Below are 21419 nucleotides of genomic sequence, written 5' to 3'. Positions count from 1 at the left end.
TGTTGTTTCTTGTGTTTGGTGAGCCGAAGACAATTTTCTACCCAGGTGGAAAATAAAGATTCATAAATGTATCAATAAGTGTTTCAAATGCCATGGACACATGGACACACACACACACACAAATATCGTCACTGTCACATTTGTGGATATTACGCAGACTTACATTAATTTCCGGAGACTGACCCTAACCATCACCACTATTTGCCGGACCCAAACTAACCTAACCTTAACCACTGAACCAAAGGCAGCTTTTTTCCCAATTGAGGACATGACTTTTGTCCCCAATCAGACAAGCAGTCCCAGGCGAATTCTGACTTGTCACCAAAAGTAGTCTATGACGCACAACACATACACACACACACAAACACACACTTTAAGGCCATTGAGTACAGGGTGGAACTGGCTACACTGGACCCGGTTACGTCAACACTGCATCGTCAGGACATCCATTAATCCAAACCAAAGGAAACTGACATACAGGAAGCTAAAAGTACCGCTCATTAGTCAGCTGTAAATCCAATTGTGACACAAACTTTGGTTGAGTCATGGTTCAAAATTGCAAGGAGGATGGGAGATGTGTTGCCCGCTTGTGTGTTTGATACTCTTAAAGTTTTGTCCTTTTTTTTTTTTTTTTTAAATTCCACTTAAATCTACAGATTGATGATTGTTATGATTGAACTATTGACATTGTATGAATTATTTCAAATTTAGGCTTATATTTGCCGGTGTATTTTATTCAATTCAATTTGGTCCTTCATTCAAATATACATGCACATCTTTATTCTTATGTTTTTTTCCATTTTAGCTTTTAATTTAATCTTATAATTTATTTCATTCTTTTAAAACCTTATTTATGTTACTTTTAAAATAGTTTTGTGTTTCTTTTCGATCTTGTCTTAATGCCATTTTACATTATATACAGTTAAGCACTTTGAACTGCTTTGTTGTTGAAAGTGCTAAATGGAGTTTGTCTTACTTTCTTACTTACACATTTTTGTTTTTCATTTAGTAGGTTTATCTTTCGGTTGATACGTTGCCATGCAACTGTTTCTTAAATAAAGAGACCAATAATGATCTGTAAAGTGCTCCAACCCAACCACATTATCCTCAATAGTGCATACTAGTGCATAAGAATATATCCGTATCCAAGTATTAAAAACTGTCAAATATTGAAAGCTGGCGTTCTGGGAAGATTAGTTACCTTATAACTTATAACAAATAATTACATTTCAAATAGTTCAAATAGTTCCTGATTTCAATTAAAAAAAAATCTAATTCTGGGGTATCTTATGTTGGCTAAGTTCCTGTATAGCTGCTTGTGGTTAAACAACATTTGAGAACTAAAAGAAAAAAAGTGATTTTGTTGTGAAGGAACAAATAAACCTAGTTGTTTTGGTGTTGTGTACATAGTTCAGGTACTTCAAAGATGAACCAGGCTCCCAAATGTACTGATTTGTATGACAGCAAGTCCCACTTTTAGCTCATACTCCCCCTCTGCTGTAATTAATCAAGGAGAACATGAAAGGACTAAAAGGCTGACAGAGCAGTACGGAAAGAGGAAAGGTCAGGTAGCAGAAACAGCAAGGAGAGAGACAAAAAGACGGGAGATGCGGGCAGTTATGTTGGTGTACAGCGGGGCAAATGTCGTCAGAGACTGGGAGAGGAGAAACCAACTGGGGAAGAAGGGTGAGGAGTTCAACAAGGAAACATAAATATTTGATCAAGGCCAGACTGACAGGGGAACAAAGGCCACATAGAGCATCGCCTCCAAAAATGTCCCTTTCCCACAGAGCAGAAAGAGCTGGGTCAGTCTAACTTTCTTTACATACTGTATATCTATTTATGCTTTATGCTGGGAGGTGGACGTAGGATGAAGTTTACAATGAAACAGATCAGAAAACAAAGCCTTCACAACATGTACTTCATTTAATGTCAGCTACGGGCAATTCAATCTTTGCAAGAATGAGTAAGCGCATGTGTAATATAAATCACATTCATATATTTCATTTAATGAGGGTTTTATCACACATTACATACAGCGTTTGGCAAGTTAAGATATTCTTGGTGTCTTGACATTAGGTGTTTGTATGCCAGCACATAATGTGAAAGTGTAAGACGAAATATTGAATTGTAAAAGCAAGTGTGGAAAAGTGCAAAAAAACAAAAAAAAGACTCACAGTAACATGACAATGCATGGTATAACTAAAATCAAAAGTACCAAACAATCGTCTGCCTGCCTTATCTGTTTGATTCATAGGAAAAAATGATTTGTTCCAAAAATGCATATGATCACTTTTAGACCACATCAAACATCCCATATGTGAATTGAAAGTCAACATGTTAAAGGAAAATTCACACGTTAAATAAATGGTTCACTACCTGTGCCTACTGTATTGAAGTCAGAAAAATGCAAAAATTCAGACTTAGTTTCTCATCACAGTCATGCAATGGAGACATCTGGGGTTTAAGACACTAACCATGTAATTGTACCATCCATTGCTCAAGACAACCCAGGGACGTTTGTTGCATGTCATCCCTAATCTTTCTCCTCTTATTCATTATTAATTCTCCACTATCTGTGTCAATAAAAGGCAAAAATACCCATAAATAATACAAGATCTCACGAACAGAACAAACACACACACGAAGGAGTGCAGCTGAAGCGATACCTGCTCCCAAAAAACAAATTCTTCATTGTCCTGCTGCACAAATAAACATCCAAACTTTGAGTCCATGGCCTTGCACAGGTCTCTGGAGCTGACTTTATTTTGCAGTACAAAATTTACCTTGGCTGTTCAGTTGCAACCCAAGAGCCTAATATTCACCTATCAAAGGCCTTCAAAATCTATTTTTAAATTACGACTTCCAAACACTTGTCCAGCATAGGCCTCTGAGGCACCTGTCATCACGCTTGACTATTTTCAGTGTATTAACAAAAAACAAACATCTCTGTGTCTTGGGATCAGCGTGATTCTGCAGCCAAGAACAGGAATTTCATTCTTCTTACTCTCGCTGTGCCTCGAAGCCTGGCATAATGCCGATGCTGTGCCTCTTTTGTCCCATTTTCTCTACCGATACTCTGGGACCACACGAGAACACAGCCTTCCTCTCTGGGCAGGCTATTATTACATGTACTTCATGTTTTTGCTGCTAGCCATCTGACTATTTTCCAATACAGAAGTCTTTGAAGATGATATCCAGGATCTCCTCTGCTCCGACCCGTCCAGTAATCCGGCCCAGGCTGGTGAGAGCCAACCGGACACCCTCAGCTGCCAGAGCTAGGTCGGTATCACGGTATTGCTGGTACTGAGCCAGGGCCGCAACACACTGCTGCAGGTGGGCCCTGTGGCGAGCCTGGGTCAGGGTGGGGGCACTAGACAGAGGGTCGCCACACCTAGAGAGGAAGTCAAAGTACAAATTGAACCGGAGCAATAAAACATTCAATATTTTGTGTTTTTTTTATACTAAATTTTTTTTTTTGAAAACAAAGCAATTACATGGCTTAAAAAAATCTGATTTAAATGAGTGCGAGAAGTCTGATACCGCTATCATATCTGTCTATTTAATGTGAAACTGAAGACAGTAGTCGGTAAGCATAAAGACTGGAAGCAAGGGGCAACAGCTAACTTGGCTCTGCCCAAAGATTAAAAAAAAAAAAGAAGCCACTTACCAACCCCTCTGAACCTCACTAATTTACTCTTTATATGTCATTGATTTAATCTGTAAAAAACTGAAGTGTATTCCTTTAAGATTTCTTATGAAATCATCACAGATCCCCAAGAAACAATCATTCGACAGTCTTTCCCATAAATCATCGCCCTGGTACTATAAAAATGTAATAAGTTAAAGGAACTCACAGAGTCTTGACACTGCTGTGTAGCACAGTGAGGAAATCATGCAGTCCCTCATTTGTGTGGCAGGAGAGGAGACAGACAGGAGGGAGTCCAGAGATCCATCTCAGCTCCCCGTCCAACGTTTGCCTCTGTTCTTCAGGCAGCAGGTCTGTCTTATTCAGCACCAAGAGACACCTGTCTACAGGAAATGTGATACGTAGAGAAAGGATTTTTTTATGAGAAATGTAAAAATTATGATGATAAAAAAAAACTTTTACTGTCCTTCAAAATTCAGTTGAAAGTCTCTCTCCAGCAGAAGAAGAAACAGATGAGTTCTAGCGACAATACCTGTGTGATGCTGCTCCTGAGAGGGCAGGACACTCCTCAGGTGTTCCTGAAGGAAGGCTACAGCTTGCTGGGTATCAAAAGGAAGGGGAGCACAGTCCACAACCACCAGAGTCAGATCTGCCTGCTCCACCCTGGAGAAAACAAGAAAACAAAGCAATTCATGAGTCAGCTTTTTTATTTTTAATACAGAATATTTTTGTATCTTAATCTCTACATTATAGGTCAAATGGATCCAACCTATCCAACTGATATCATATCAATATCATGCTAGACTAGACTCACTATGATATCACATTACGATCTTCCTGTTGCCTGTTCTAATGTCTTTGAACTGATCACACTGTTGCGTGTAAAATAACAAACACACTTTGGGCATGATATACAAACTACTGATGTACATGATTTCAAAGCTGGCTGTAAAATAATCCACTGAGATTTTTCTGGTTACTTGAGTACATTTTCTACATCATTGCATTTTTGCATATTACAATATTAAGTCAAAGTTTGAGAAATATGGAATGTCATTCCATAAAATTACAATTCTGGGGACGGCAACAGCTGCAGGTTGTACGCCGATATGATGCCTCAGAGCAGAATTGTGGCTCCTTGGTCTCTATCTTTGGGACTTGAGTCATATTTAAAAAGGGAATCAATATAAATGTTATTCATTTTGAATACCTAGGATGCTGCTGCCACCAGCACAGACCCACTGCTGTACCTCGGGTCTCGCTGTGAGGTAGAAACAGCAGCAGCAGCAGCAGCGGATGCTTGTACTCACCACGTCCTTCCTGCAGTGACCCAGGTCATGAGCCTCTGACCTGCTCCCTGCACAGAAAGTTCCCTATAGAACACAAACTGCCCACCCTTCCTATAGAGCCACCAGGTCACCCAAATAACTTACACCATTCATAATGGATGGTATTAAAGAGAGTGTTTGCACTGAAAATTGTATTAGTGCAGTCAGATTTTCATTTGTCTTTCATCTGATTTTACTAGTTGCAAAACAAATCTTAAGTCATGCTTTGGTTGTTTCTCAAATTACAAAGAACATGTCAAACAGTATATTTTCCCAATAACAAGGTGAGTCAGTGTCCCGCTACATCTTCTACCACTTAATAAATGTGGCTGGTATTGGTATGAATGTAGTGATTTAATGCCTTATTACTGCACCAGATGCTTTCCCCCTTGCCAAGAACACAAGTACTGGGGAAACACTTGACATTTGTCTTTTTTTGGCATGTAAATTAGCATACTTTTTAGTGAATATTTGCTGAGTCTTTAAGTTCTCAATTATGTTAACAGGCTGATGTTGAGCAGCTATAATGTTCACCATGTTTCCTACTTAAGTGAGTTAACATGCTAAAAAGTGATAATTAGAATTAAACACAAAGTACCCGTGATAAAACATGCCATGTCATGTATATGCATGCAAGTGTATAAAAGTACATCTAATAGTGTGTGTGCACAGGCGTCCATTGTTCTGTTTGTTTGCCTGCTTGCATATGATAAAGCCGTGATGACGGGTGCAATGAGTATTACTATTCTTCCATTATGTAAACAGTGGAAGCAGCTGTCAAGTGAACGGCCATGTCAATTTTCAACATCATACCACTTGAGGTAAATCTTCTACAATGAGGAAAGGTGGCTCATCATTACATAACCTCCTCAGGGTGTTTGTTCCATGTATTTATAACTATGGTTCAGCAATAATATAAACTCAGGAGGCTGCGCAGACATTACATTATAGTACATATAACATGATGCACAGGGGAAAGGAATGACTAATTTCTTCCTTTCTTTGTTCTCCAGGACAGCATCCATCTCAGGACTAACTTGTTCAGTCTCATATTAGGAACACATGGGCTACACATGAGCAGCATTGCAAATGTGCTACTACCTTTCCCGAGCCCGTCGTACCCCCTCCCTCTCCACCAGGTCTGGGCTGTCTCTGAGGCCGGCTGTGTCACTCAAGAGGACAGGGAAGCCGCCGATGTCCAGTGCTGTCTCCACTACATCCCTGGTGGTCCCAGCAATGGGGGACACGATGGCTGCAGGCCTCTGGCCTGGATTTAAGAAGGTTAAAGATTAAAGGACAAGGCTGGCAATATTCCGTCTCTTGATACCCTTCAGCTTACCCAGTTTGTCTGTGACTCTCAGCGCTGAGGCCATATGTTCCTTCTGAAGAAGTAAATCTTCAAAAATGGATCAAAAATACACACTATCATTTCTTTAAAAAGAATCAGTAATTTCCTATAACTGCTGGGCACCAGTTTTAAAAAATGTTAATCAGGAGTAAAAAGAGCATTCGCAGGCAACTATTTTTAGCAGCAGGTTTTAGTTCTCTAGTGAGTATTTACAGCAGCAGGATGCCGTTTATGGGATCGATTCAATATAAATTACAGTTCCCATGTTTATCATAATAGGAGAACATGTCTCCTGGTGCAACGGTGTGACTCACAAATGTGTTGTAATTGGTTGACGGCACAACGGAATAAGCTACAGTATATCAGACATTGGCTACACAGACAATACATGTTATTGGTTTCGTTTTTTACATGAATTTATTGACAAAAAGAAAAAAAAATATATAAATACAAATCCCAAATGAGCCCTGAGTTTCAAAATTAATATCTCAGAAACATGATCATCAAAATCATTTTGTACATTTTCCCTAAAAGCCGGTCTCAAAATCTCAAAACAGAGAAAAAGAATAGCCCTTCCTAATCTTTTTTTCCCCTATGTCAAATAACTCATTAATCTTCATTTATTCAATTCAAATAGATCATTATTACTTGTCAACGCAGACTGGGTGAGCTCAGGCCATTGGTAGGACTAATAGGAAGAGGAAATGATAACAGGATTTTATCTGAAGTTTGACAAATACTGCTGTTATTCTGATAGGAAGCTGTGAAGGGCCCCTGCCAAGCCTCCACTCTGAGTAGTTTATTAATGACTCTAAATGATTTCAGGATACGATACTGTAAACAAATATAACCTTACAGCATAAACAACAAAGGTTTTAGGGTGACACCAAACATGAGAGGAAGTGTTTAGGAGTGACAAAATCAAGATGCTATGTGTGGAAAGTGTAAAATATAGTTTTTTATTGTATATTAACTGTCCTTGCTACATTATCAACTGCAAATTACTGCAGACTGTGGCTCAAATGTCATCAGGAGCCTGACCAGATTACTAAGAAGGCTAAGACTACATTCCTGTGCTATGAAAGCATGACTTTCCAATCTATTTAGATGAAAGATTTAACATTTAAGCAAATAAAATACCTTCTGCAAACTCATTTAGCTGATGAAGGCTGCAAGATGTGGTGCAATTGGACCTCAAGTTAACTTTATTTTGTCAAACTTCTATTTCCAAGGTCAACTTCTGCTCAAAATTTAAACTCAGTTATTTTTTTAATCAAACCTTGAATGTTGGAGCTGAGGGTCGAAGCATACAACACTAATCCGCACGTCGACTTTCAAGCTGTCTGATTTCTAAGTCAGATTGCTGCTTGTTTCTAAATTTATCTCCTCCACAAAATCCTGTCTTGGCAAGGAAACTTTTTTTCTCACCTTCTGTGCACACAGTGTTTGCATTTGAATGACTCTACATTTCACAATATCTTTTTATGTCATGCTGCTTATGTATGACTGATTCTACCTTCTTCTCATTCAAGTCATGACTGACAGCCACATGATTCAACACTTAAGTCTGCCTTTAGAAGATAGTGTATCACATATAAATCCTAATCACTTCATGGTGTGTGTGTGTGTGTGTGTGTGTTGGATTTCTTGGGTCTCTTACAGAGTGCGTTAAGGAGACTGCTTTTCCCTGCATTAGTGGCTCCTGCGATGACCACCTGGACTCCGCTGCGCAGCCGCTCGCCCCTCCTCTCATCCTTTAGGTGTCGCTCCATCTCTGTTTGCAGATCATACAAAGATCTGTCCACTGTGGTGGTGAAAGGGAGAGAGAGACAAAGGAGAGAACAGGACATGACAATGTTTTACTGTTTAACTTCACTTTCTTGGCCTTGTAAAAGGAATTTTTGTCCTTTGAAGGAAAAAGGCCTGTTCTCCGGTGTCAAACATTTTTTGTCTGGAAGAGGAATAGGTCATGGCCTGTCTATGTCTACACATGACTGACGGGGCAAGATTTTTTTTATACAATATGATGCATCATCAACACATACAAAGTGTGTGAAGGAGCGATATCGCAGGTCCTTCCTCCCTGCTGCTGTCAGACAGTACAATCCCCCCCAACCTGGACATGTTGACACACTGCACATTTTAATATCCACATTCGTATTTCATGTATAATGCTAATTTCAATTAAACTGTGCAATATATAAATAATATACACGTATATTTTCGCTCACTTAAATCTGTGCAATAATAATATAATATCTGGTATATTACCACTTAATACCAATATTACTCTTGTAAATAATGTAAATAATGTCATGATTATTATAATTTTTTTAATTATATATTTCTACTATTATATATAATTAAAAAAAAGAAAAAAAATCTGTCTGTGTTTGCATGTTCTCCCCGTGCCTGCGTTGGGTTCTCAGGCTTCGTCCCACAGACCAAAAACATGCAGGTTAGGTTATTTGGAGACTCTAAATTGCCCGTAGGTGTGAATGTGCGCGTAAATGGTTGTCTGTCTAATCTATATGAGCCCTGTGATGGACTGGCGACCTGTCCAGGGTGTACCCCGCCTCTTGCCCAATAACTACTGGGAATGGCTCCAACCCCCCGCAACCCTCTAGAGAGGATAAGCGGTTTGGAAAATGAATGTATTTCTACTATTATTGTTCTTGTTTTTCGTCCTTATTTATTGTTCTTTATTCTTTTCTTATTGATGCTCTTCTATTTTACTGTCCACTTGCTGCTGTAATAATGCAAATTTCCCCATTGTGGGACTAATAAAGGAATATCTTATCTTATCTTATGAACCTGAATTGAGCACATTAATTCACCCAAGTCTAGATAACCACAGATAAAACTCAGCGGTAGACACTTCAGGCATCAGATTAAAATATTTTGTTCCTGTCATTTGTTCTCTATCTGCAGGTGGCAATGGAAAGCATTTATGCCAGGCTTTCTATTTTTGGAAACAAGTCTATTATTATTTGCAGCTTGCCTCCGAGGCGTGAGCTAACATTCCATGCCATCAAAACAAACAATCGTTCCCAGGCTTTATTGTGTCGAAACTTCACAACATCTGAGGCTTCTGAAAAGCTCTGCCAGTGACAGACAGCAGGCGACAGGCTCAGGGGGGGCATCCCTCTCACATACACACATGCTGAGCTTCGCATACACTGCGAGCATGGGAAACCAATGCATAGAAAGAACAGTTGGGCTGCACGCGGTGCTGCTGACAGTACTATTCCTGTGAGTGACATGGCAGATTGGCTTTGAAGGCAAGACAAATGCCTGTACTGTCCCCCTGGCCTTCTCTCTACACTTCCTAAAAGGAAATGGTTTTTTAAGCAGTTTGATGTCTATGGCTTCTCCCCGCACTGCAGCAAACTCACACGATGGCCAGTTAAAGATCCAAACAGGAAAGCCAGCCTGACTCCTCTCTCCTTAGAAAGAAACAGAACCCCTCATCTCCCTTCTAAAGCCCCAGGGATGACTGTTCTGGGATTTTTCTGCAGCACAGAGGACAAAGTGTATACATACCTTGGTTTAAGACCCCATCCTCAATGAGTTCATCCTCACTGAAGTCTATGAAGGCCTCCACATGGGCAAGACACTGTGAAACAATGCAAAACAGAGAGAAGTGAGGTGAAGTGAAATGCAGGTTGTCTTAAATCAGTTAATGAATACACTTAAATTAATGTTAAAATAACCTACATGCCCATATGTACATTGAAAAGTATAAATAGTTACTAAAATTGTTCTTCCTCTCCATTTCAAGAGATCCGTTCTTACATCAGTTTCACTGTAAGACATGGAAGACAAGACCCGAAGTCCTTTCTCCATGCAAAACCGCTTTCTCAAGTTCAGCCGAAGCTAACCTGAAGCTGTTTGACTTGGACACATGTTGTAAGATACCCACTTAAAAGTTACTTATATTTTTAGTGTGAAATTCCCTGTCCATGCTTCAACAGACAGTGTTCCCTGCTGAGCCACGGCAGACAGATAGTAACACGAGGAGTATATTTCTAATAAATACAATGATGCCTCAAAAAAGCCTCAAATGCATTTAAAAAAAATAATTCTATGGATACTTCCAAGTGTATTTGTATGTTGACTACACAAGTGAGCAAGACAGTGTACGGGATTTAATGTTGAAACATTAAAAGGTGAGTAGCACAAAAAATGTCAGCGAGAGTGAACAGGCAGTATATCTTGATGCTGCCGTAACTGGTTCTATTTTGGACATATTAACATGTTGCTGGTGATACTTGTGAATACGTAACGTACGTATAGGCTACTTCAATGAATTAATTAAAAGTTCAAAAACATAAAACAGTCAGGACAAAAAAACAGTTAACTGTCAATGTATAAAATACCATCTTGCAGTTGTGTACCTTAGCCAACTAGTGAAGTTACAGTTTACATCCATGTTTGTCCAGACTAACATTTGAAGTGAAGGTTTTAAGGGAATTAAATAACATTTATTAAGTTTATTTTCCTTCTATATGTTCTCATGCTCGCCCAATAAAGCTGATTCTCATTGAGCAGTTGTAGCAATGACAATAGATGATGCTTCATTTGTGGATGTTGCTGAAAAAAAGCTACAAATTATAAAACTTTGATGCTTCACACACGTCTTCAACCCGGCAACACAGAAGATCTTTACAATCACCACAGTTTCAAGGCAGGCAGCCAAGATTAGTGTCACCAATTCAGTATCTGAAATATGGTCATGGAGTTATGGCGTTGAATAATGACCAGAAAAGTGTTCTAGCAGAACATTTTGATGTCACTGTGAAGTTGACCTTTGACCTTTTGGATATGAAATGTTATCAATTAATCGTTTTTTCCTATTCGACATTTGTGTGAACCTTTTTATAATTAGCGAATGAATTGTGACTTATGGCATTTGTGCCCAATGTGAATACCTTCAAAGTGTTCCTGAGATACCATGGTCACGAGAATAGAATGGACAGACAGACATAATAATAACAGTTATAAAAAAATAATGTTCAGTAATAATGCAGTAATAAGCTAACCTTTTCTTCTCCAGAGATTTCTTCTTTATTCTTTATACTTAAAGCTTTTTTCCGTTTCTTTAAATGTACATGTATGGAATGTGTCAATCTTGTGTATATAAACATTAGACACTAAACTTAGAAATTCAAATGACTTCCACTGATCTTTATCCAAGACTAATCTCAAATCAGATAAAGTCTTGTTTTCTTTACATCATTGTCATATTTGTGAGATTCATTTTGGAGTCCAGAGGAAGAAAAGCTATTGTATTTCCACTACATCACCGATCAGTATCTTGATTAAAAGTACGGAAAATACACACGGTAGTATAGCTGCACAATAACAGGAAGCATCATATTCCCATACTTTAATCCATTCACAGAAGTGGGAGGCCAGCGGTTCAAAACGCTGCATTGTTTGGACATCAAGTTAGGGTTTGACACAAAGCATCATACAGATGGTATACTTCTGATTAAACTGGATTCCCAGAAAGCTTTGTCCAAAATAAAGTCACCTTCCTAAAAGACCTGATCAGCAGCTCAACAAAGTTTCTCGAGGGAGAACACCTGGACTTTTAGGTCAGACCTTTTGCCAAAGTATTTCCTGATCACTGGTCTATATTCTCCAAAACATTCCACCGAAGAGGAGGGTTTGGCTCACAGCCATGGAGTTCATCAGTGTTCAGTGACCTGCTATTCTGAACTGCCTTAACATGGTGTGAAAAGAAAACTCTCTCAGAAATAAGCCACACCAAATATACCACCACATCATTGTAATAAGCATATGTATGTTATTATCTGAAAGTCTCTAATGAATGTGACACCGTATGCAAGGTGGCAAACAACCATGCAGAAATTTAACACAAACACAAACATGACTTTGGATAGCTGCAATCCAAATTTTTTTGTTGCTATTTTCTTTCCCAGAACAGTTTAAGCTAAATCTTCACCAAGTTTGTGAACCTCTTTGAGAGCTGGCTCAAGTATCAGGTGGTGCAGAAGAAGCCAACATCCTGCTCTGATCATTAAAACAGTACAACACACTACAAGCTTTCAACAACATTCTATAAATCCTGTACTCAACTATTGTACAGTAATGTGAATTTTACAGTTGAACTGATTCTTCCTCCACTTTAATGTATCCACTAAGAGTGGATCAACTTCCACCAACTATTTATATATGCTGTATAGAGGATACCATTTATACAGACAATACTGCTGCACAGAATATCTTCATGTCTTGTTTGCGTGTCTGTTTTGAGTGACAGATACACAACAGCTGTGCTTGGCATTATGGTTCCCAAAACAATGCAAAACCAGCTGTTCAGAAGAAAAACCATTGAGTGCGTGTCACTTGAGTGATGGTGGAAAGGCGCATTAGTTGCTTTCCTCAGGAAAGTCCACATTAACAAGGTCTCTGACCCTCAGTAGCTTTGACTCGTATACCGGGACAGAGCAGAATTACACAGTGCTGATCACAGGAAGTATTGTGGTCACCGAACTCATCATTTCAGCCACATTAGTTCAATCAATCAATCAATCTTTATTTGTATAGCGCAAAATCACAACAAAGTTATCTCAAGGCACTTTACACATAGAGCAGGTTCTAAACCGAACTCTTCAGGTTTTAATTTTAAAGAGACCCAACATTCCCACATGAGCAAGCACTTAGCGACAATGGCAAGAAAAAACTCCCTTTTAACAGGAAGAAACCTGATTTTCCGCTGTTATCACATAATAGTAAAAACAGGAGCACGTATGAACTGTTATAAGAAATTCAAAAATCCTTCAGTAGATCAACATTAATATAAATCAGAAATTATGGTCAGACAAAAATGTGCTCTTATCTGCTAGGAAATATACCATTTTAATAGGATAAAAAAAAAAAGTTTACTGAAAATGCTTTGTTTTTACAATTATAGGATCAAGTATTTATTGTAAAAAAAAAGACTTGTAAGTAATGGCAGAAGTTGTAATGTCTTAATGTGCCTGAAATTGTATTTAAAAGTATATTGAACATATTGGTAATAGATAATGATATGGTAATATACCTGCAAAAAAATATCAGTATTTCAGCACACCGGACGGGTTTCTAAATGTGAAGTGACATTAGATCTAATTTATTAAATGTCTTGACTTGATTTTGATAATTGAGAGATGACAGGAAAGCCAGACTCTGTAGTTCATGGTTGGCATCTTGACCCCTAAACCATGGGGGCACCCCATAAAATGGATTATAGGAATAAATATTGGGATTCTAAGTATTGAACAGATGGACATAATGGTTGCGTACTACAGCCAAAATGAAAACAGGAAGCCTCCGATTCCCATTAGTTAATCTATCAACGGTCTGCTGCAAAAGCCACTGCAAGATACAAAAGAAAAAAAAGAGAGACAACATTGTTTTGGAAACTGATGAGGCCTGACCTACAGCACACTACTGATGGGTTCTTTCCAAAACACTGTTTTCGGAGAAATGTCAGACATCATGAACATGGACAAAGTCTCTCCAAGGAAAAGGAGGAACACAGCTTGTTTCCGCTGTCGAGACAAAACAGAATTAAATACTACACTGGTTGTTTTCATAAAGAAAGTGGCTCCCTGTTCACATGTCAGTTCAAAATTCTTATCTAGAAGATTAGGAGTCAAGACCAGGTCCAAAGGTGGTCGAGATGTGTTAAAGTCCCGAGCAAATTTGCTTTCTTTTTTTACTAGAAGTGTCTGAGAAACAGAAGTGTGACATTCACCTGTTTCATCACAGTTTGAACAGATGGACATAATGGTACAGTTTGTAGTGCTGGAACATGGCAAATCAAAAATGAATGGAAAATATTCTGTGCCATATACAAAAGTAAAAAAGAAAGGTGACTAGGTGATCAAGACAAAACCATAATGTCAGAAAAGTGATCCAAACATGATTTGAAGCCAGATTTTAGAAATACAACTTCAGTTCTGACACACATAAAGCACTACACCTTTACCTCACAGCTCCACTCCTAATGAAAACATCCATCTGTCTGCAGGTCTACTATCTGTTATTTGTTATATTCACACTCCTGAATTATGTACAAAATCACACATGGACTTGCTCCTCCTGTATTGAGCCAGTTTATAAAATTGGCATCAACATCTACACGGAGTGCAGCTAGAGGAGACTGTGTTGTCCCATCTAGAAAAAGTGCTTTTAGCCAGTCTGCATTTTCAATCAGGGCTGCTCGTGAGTGGAACTCCAAATTCCAACTCACATTAGAAATCTTGCAAATTATGCTGCTTTTAAATAAATAAATAAAAAGTGGTTAATTAGTGGTCAAAGTTGTCAACATTAAATTTTAGTGCTTAGTTTTCCTCCACGTTTGCTGCTCTACCTGTCAGTGCTTTCTGATGCCATCCGTCATGTTGTCTGTCAGTTTATTAATTGTCTAGCATTATTGTTGCTTTTGTGCATGGCTTTTTATAATGTGTCTATTGTCTATGCCCCGCTTGCTTGTGGCCTGCTAGTTTGTTATTGTGTCTTGTGTAATCAATTTGGTTGATGTTGGTGTTGCTGATTAATGTTGTTCTTGTTTTTGTCTGTAGCAACTGTCTGCTGTTTGAGCTGAGTCTTTGTTAGCTTGCGTGTGTATGTGTGGATTTTTGCATTGTTTTCTGCTTTTTAATCTTTATTTAGATTTAGTCTTCTTTTCTTTTATGTATTACTTGTATGCTTAAAACTAAATCTTTTTATATTCTTTTAGGGTGACTACGTAACATCAGTCCAGGGACAGCAGATGTAAAATAGCCTTTTGGCTAATTCTGGCATGTTTACACCACCAGTATCTACAGGACCACCTACCCGTTTCAGTTTGTGAGTCCAGTCCTGATAGAGGCGTCCCAGTTCCCCTGACATCTGCCGGAGAGCCTGCCTCCTCTGGGCTTCTGTCTCAGCATGGATCAGATCCCCGAGCCCCTCCACCTTCAAGAAGCGTTATAATAAATATGAACCAGTACAAAGGAAACACTTTGATACTGTAATTTCTGTTTTTATAAAGCTAGATACAGCAATACTGTGTTTGTTATGACTAACTGTGTGATCGCCGGGTTTCCCTTCAAACGTGTTATTTATAGAACCAGTTATATGCGTTTATAAGCATGTGATGCTGCTGTTTGCACGATGTATGCTGCTGATTAGACTGTTTTTATGTTCTCGACAATTGAAGATTATTTTCCGGGGCAATTAAGTTTATCATATTCTTTATTGGAATACAACATTTGCAAAATTAGAAAATTATTATTCTCTCAGGAAGAATTTTGCCTCCTTGTCCTTGATTTTACAGAGCATCTTCATCATTTTCAAGGGCAATTCTGTCATAAAATGAAAACAGAAAAATAACTTTGGATTGCACACTGAATTTATAAAGCTATAATTTACTTTAAATCATGATACTATAACACACACAGTACACAGAAAATCCTGAACAGTCCTGTATACTGTTTAAGGCTGCATACTTGGCTGCTTTTTCTGGGGGCACACAGATGCATTTATGCATAAATATTTGACAATCCAATAAAAGAAATGTACAAAGGGCAAAATATGTAGAAAATTTCAATGCTGACATTTTATGAACTTGAAATCCCTGTTTATATCTGACCCTGTTTATTCCTTGTTTACCCTGTATAATTACACCAAAAATGAAACAAATCTGCAGAGATGTGTTTGTACATGCTCTTCTTGACCCACCTCTGTCAGGCCAAGTTTCCCCGCTTGAAAGGCCCTCCGCGTGAACTCCCCTGCTTCAGCAGGTCTCATGCCAGGCACACTTCCTGAGAAACAAACACACAGGCACACACACAGCATACAAACATGAAAAAATGTATGAGCCGGGTGGTTGGCATGCATCATGCACACAACACACGCACACGCACACACACACACACACACACACACACACACACACACACACACACACACACACACACACGCACACACGCACACGCGCACACGCACACACACCAAAGAGGATCAAACGCAGAGTCAATGTGTCACTCAGAGTTCACTTGGAATAAAAACTGACAACTGTGCAGGTTAAAGAGGTCATGATTTCATTGTTTTCATGACCATTTTTCAAATTTCATCAGACAACAGTAAGCACCAACAATTTTGGCCAAACAAGGTCACAATCTGTTAACTGGAGCAATATATTGACTGGTTATCATCCTTCTAAAAGTGTAACTACCTTTCATTCAGTTTTAAAAATTAAGAATTATTCAAAAATTCCTTTTGCATGCACTGTAGTGTTTTCTTGTCTCTCTATTCATAATGAATGAAAACATTATATTAACTGGTGACAATCTTTCATTAACATTTCAGATTTATACAACACTGCACTCTAGCAGGCCAGTGTGAGAACTGCAGTATAAAATGTATTTGTCGGTCACGGTGAGATTGACATGCCTGCCAAGACTCATATTATAAGTATCTTAGAAATAGGAATACGTGTGTCAGTTTCCCCTTTTAAGTCACACTGATGGACAGTCACATGACTCGACCAGATACTGTTTTTAGAATATTTATGCAGGCTTAAAGCTTGAGGAGTGAAGGCTGTGAATATAAAAGAATAGCATAGAATAGAATAGAATAGAATAGAATAGGCACAAACATAGAAAAAATAAGTATGTGTGTGTTATCCTGCATTATATCAAGTTGCATAACACATATTTATCATACTTATAACAACAACTGGATGTTACCTAGAGCCTGTAAGACAGCAGTAATGACAGCGGGACCGCCGTGAATGTGGAACTCCACGCTGTCCTCTCCTGTGAAACTGTGAGGACCTGAAGACATGAACACAAGACAAACAACAGGCTGAATATTCTTTAGTTATTTAAATATGTATGAGGCTCAAAATCCAAGAAATACTTCATGTCATATTTACTAGGAGAAGATATAATACTGATAATACTGTGATGATGATTAAAACACATCAGCTCTGGCTTATAGGGTGTTAACAGGCAGTCAAAGATGATTGATCTTAATATTCCTAACATGGGAGATGAAAATTAACATCAATATTTAGAAACAATGTTGTTCTGGCATTACCTCACTCTAAATGAGTCGAAATACTGGTGAAAAAAAGAGTTTTATAATTGATTAAATGAAACTGAGAAAACATGTCACCTTCATCTCCTACAAATTCTAATACTTCACAATTTTTTGACATTTTATAAACTAAACAATGAATCATAAAAAAATAACGACTGGTTCATTTATATTTAAAATAATATGTAGCTGCACAGAGGGCACTCAGCACTGTTTTGCAATTTGATTTGTATCTTTTTAAGTCCTTAGAAGAATTTTGGTGGAATTTTAATCCGTCTCTGATGGACAGTGACAAGAATTAATGATTTCACCCATTTACTATGCTATATGGTATGTTACTTTCACTTCAGCATGGCATAAAAATCTACACCTTAAAACACAATGTACTGTATTACATCCACCAAACAGAGCACAGATGAAAGGTGAAGTAGGGAAATGTGTGTGTTGTCCAAGTGAGCACACCTGGGAACCAGAGGACAAGTCCGCGGTCCAGCACTTCTTTGGATTGGGGGTCTGTGATGCTCCTTAACAGGGCTGTGCGCGGAGAAGGCAGGCTGCGTGTAAGCCCGGCCATGCACCTCAGCGCTGTAGCTGAGGCGGGTCCACTGACCCGTACCACCGCCACACCACATCTGCCGTGGCCTGATGACAACGCAAAGATGGTGTCAGCATCCACCAGTCCAGCTGGGGCTCCATTGTGGGTGCACAAGTGTCTGCTATGTGGGCTCCCTCTGCTGGAAAAAAGAAAATGGTGAGACACACTGTAACTTCTAATTATATATTCAGTATTTAAGTCTAATATATCGTCTAATATGTTGGTTATTTATCTATATAGACATGTGATAAGTTGTATTATATAAAGAAAAACCTGTATTTTTATTGAGCCTTGGAACTGACAGAGGGTAGTGAAGGTTATCACATCAAAAATATAGCCAGGTATGTCAGCAAATAATACTGTTAGAATAAAAAATCTGACAATCTGTACTGCCTTTTGTCTGTTTTGGGGCTCAACATGTCCTGAAATATACATTAAATCACCTTTGAAACAAACTAAACGGCAACATTTCCCTGCTGCAGTGTTTGTATCTACTACCAGTGGTGGAAAGTAGTACATTTACTCAGGTACTGTACAATTCTACTACATGTCAAAGGCAAATATTTTACTCTCTACTCCACTACATTTATTTGACAGCTTTAGTCACTACTATAAATTTGACACAATGGATAATATAACAAGCTTTTAAAATACAACACATTGTTAAAGATTAAACCAGTAATTTATAACCATTTTTTTGACGTCTTACAACAAGCAGTGTGTAGTCAGGGTCACATTTCAGATGTCTATGAATTGTTAACAGCTCCACCAAAAAGTGATTTTCCCCTCTAAACTTCTCACATGGTTTCATGTCAATTAATGTTCAAATGATTCAATATTTCACCAAAAATCAAAGATTAGAGAAAAAGTCCAAAAACTGAACACAGATTTGTGTATATCAGAAGTTTGTTTTTCTTCTTCCCTCTCCTATTAATCATCTTATCTGGTGACCCTTTAGAGGGGCCTGACCCCCACGTTGGTAACCACTGGACTTGAAGCCATCTGTATGTAAAGTTGTTCAAACTAGCTCCACTTCCAGCAGCTACAATAGTAACATGCTGCTTACACACACTGATGTTTCAGTATTAATAATCTTATGATGTCTTATATCATATCAGTCAGAGGGACCAAAGCACTACATTTACTGTACTTTAGTGCAGTAAACGTAGGCTACTTGTTTTGTTCTTTTACTTCAATGGCATTTTTCATGCAGGACTTTCACTTTTACTGGAGTATTTTTACATTGCTTTTTCTAGCGTTAAAGGATCCAAACACTACTAGGTTATGTGGTAGTTTTTCGGATGTAGTGGTTATAAAAGAAATGAAATCTAGCAACAAACCTTGTCCTAATTGTGTGGACAGCAACTCTCCATATCCCACGATAAATGGACGGAAGTGGTAGCATGATATAAGATACTAATAATACTAAAACCAAACGTTTAATGTACTTGCTGTTTCACATGTGGCTGATTTCAGGGACTGACATTGCAGAAATGTGCTCTGTCCTTGACAAGATCATGATGTTTACCTTCCCCCCCTGTAAGCTGATGTCAGAATAACCTGTGAATGTAACGTTAGCTGATAAAAAGAGAGAGTCTATCATCCACAGCTGTGTCTAAGCATTAAAAAGGCCAGCAAATCCATGTTCACAGGTCCTGCCGTTTACATTTACCACGGTGAGGCTGTCGCTCCCCCGGTCGGTTGTGATTTGTTAACGGTTTCCAGGACAGCGGCAGTCTCTTCAATCCCATTCGTTAATGGACCTGTCAATCTATAGTAAGTCCCGCCTACTGTGCGCCGTCAAATTCTGTCCGTGTGGCTCCCGTTGCCCTTCACAACACTTACGTCACTGACTGCTCTATCTATCTGCATTGTCTTGCAGTTCTGGAGAACTTAATACGAATTTAACATTAACTTTTGATTTTTGATAGATAAATAGTAGTTTTGTTAGACAAATAGATTACAGTAGCCTAGGTAAATGTACTTATACATTGACTAACCACAAACAATACGTGCATATGCACACACCTTGAAATTATTTTCTTTTCACTTGTAGTTTATGTACGGAAGCTTATTGCATTCATTCAATAAAAAAAAATACAGATCCTGTTTTTCTGAGTATTTTTTCTGTTTTTCTGAGTAATTTTTTTTAAAATCAGTTTTTCTGAGTAATTTTTTCTGTTTTTCTGAGTAATTTTTTTTAAAATCAGTTTTTCTGAGTAATTATTTCTGTTTTTCTGAGTAATTTTTTTGGATCAGTTTTTCTGAGTAATTTTTTTCCTGTTTTTCTGAGTAATTTTTTTTGGATCAGTTTTTCTGAGTAATTATTTCTGTTTTTCTGAGTAATTTTTTTTTTCCTGTTTTTCTGAGTAATTTTTTTCCCCGTTTTTTTGAGTAATTTTTTCTCTACTTCGAAATCTCGCGATAACACCTCACTTGCAAGTGACTCCTGCAGCTCCTGCTCCTGCTATGACCCGTCTTCAGCTCTTTACTCCACCGGGGTCAATTAAGGTGAGGCAAGTTACACACAGGGTATGATACACATGATTTCAGTTTAGTTAGCCGCTAACAGTTTTGTTTCCATCATGCCGGACAGTTTCTTTTGTCAAAAGTGAATCGCCTTTCTTCCATTTTATTGGCTTGGCACAAATAAAACGAGCCCACATGCCCTCATAATATTAAGCTATATGCTAATCGTAGCCTATGACTCATAGGCTATGAGCAGTGTTGGGTAGTAAAGCGTTATTAGCCTAGTAACGCCGTTACTTTGTGCCAAGCCAATAAAATGGAAGAAAGGCGATTCACTTTTGATCTCATCTGGCCTATACTTGAACGTAAACAAATGTGAGTTATTGGCAGTGAAAGACTCAGCTACTCACTCAATAGCGAACATCCCTGTCAAAGATACTGTAACATATTTAGGAATTTCAATCACCAAAGATCAGAAAGCCAGGAATGGTTTAAATTTTATCCCGATCATAGAAAAAGCTCAAAAAAGATTTAATCTCTGGCTGCTAAGAGATCTATCTTTAAGAGGCAGAACTCTAATAACAAAAGCAGAAGGAATATCTAGACTTACTTATGCTGCTCTCTCATTACATATCGAAAGTAAAACCATTCAATGCATAGATCAGATGTTGTTCAACTTTTTATGGAAAAATAAAACGCATTACATAAAAAAATCTGTTGTCATTAACACATATGAGAATGGGGCACTTAATTTTTTGGACTTTGTTTCTTTGAACAACACCTTTAAGATCAATTGGATCAAACAATTTCTGAAAAGACCAAATTCAATATGGAACTGTATCTCCAATCATATTTTTTCAAAAATTGGTGGTCTAAAATTCCTCTTAGTATGTAACTATAACATAGAAAAAATCCCTATTCGTCTCTCCA

General features: G+C 38.2%; 1 protein-coding gene across 1 annotated transcript; it reads right to left on the bottom strand.

Annotated features, from left to right (window-relative positions):
- Positions 1-2022: 2022 nt before the first annotated feature.
- On the bottom strand, positions 2023-19702 carry gtpbp3 (GTP binding protein 3, mitochondrial). The gene is made up of 12 exons (XM_062424091.1): positions 19361-19702; positions 17888-18159; positions 17074-17160; positions 16064-16146; positions 15179-15298; positions 9869-9941; positions 7986-8129; positions 6079-6244; positions 4182-4312; positions 3858-4032; positions 2305-3394; positions 2023-2233 (listed from the first exon to the last, which is right to left on the bottom strand). Exons 1-11 carry the CDS (start codon positions 19423-19425, stop codon positions 3163-3165), a joined length of 1548 nt encoding a protein of 515 aa, XP_062280075.1. The 5' UTR covers positions 19426-19702; the 3' UTR covers positions 2023-2233; positions 2305-3162.
- Between the last annotated feature and the right edge of the window lie 1717 nt (positions 19703-21419).

The sequence above is a fragment of the Scomber scombrus genome, chromosome 8, assembly GCF_963691925.1.
Source record: "Scomber scombrus chromosome 8, fScoSco1.1, whole genome shotgun sequence".
In the NCBI taxonomy this organism is placed as follows: Eukaryota; Metazoa; Chordata; class Actinopteri; order Scombriformes; family Scombridae; genus Scomber; species Scomber scombrus.
Note: the sequence above shows the minus strand (reverse complement) of the source record. Positions and strands in the feature narration are given on the sequence as shown.

What these genes read in the sequence shown, in the direction of transcription:
- gtpbp3 (XM_062424091.1), bottom strand. Translation starts at nt 19,425, where the DNA reads ATGCTACCACTTCCGTCCATTTATCGTGGGATATGGAGAGTTGCTGTC. An exon ending in GTCCACACAATTAGGACAAG is followed by an intron (nt 18,160 to 19,360) that starts GTTTGTTGCTAG and finishes TCTTTTTTCCAG; the next exon opens with CAGAGGGAGCCCACATAGCA. An exon ending in CACAGCAGTGTCAAGACTCT is followed by an intron (nt 3,395 to 3,857) that starts GTGAGTTCCTTT and finishes CTTCCTCTCTAG; the next exon opens with GTGTGGCGACCCTCTGTCTA.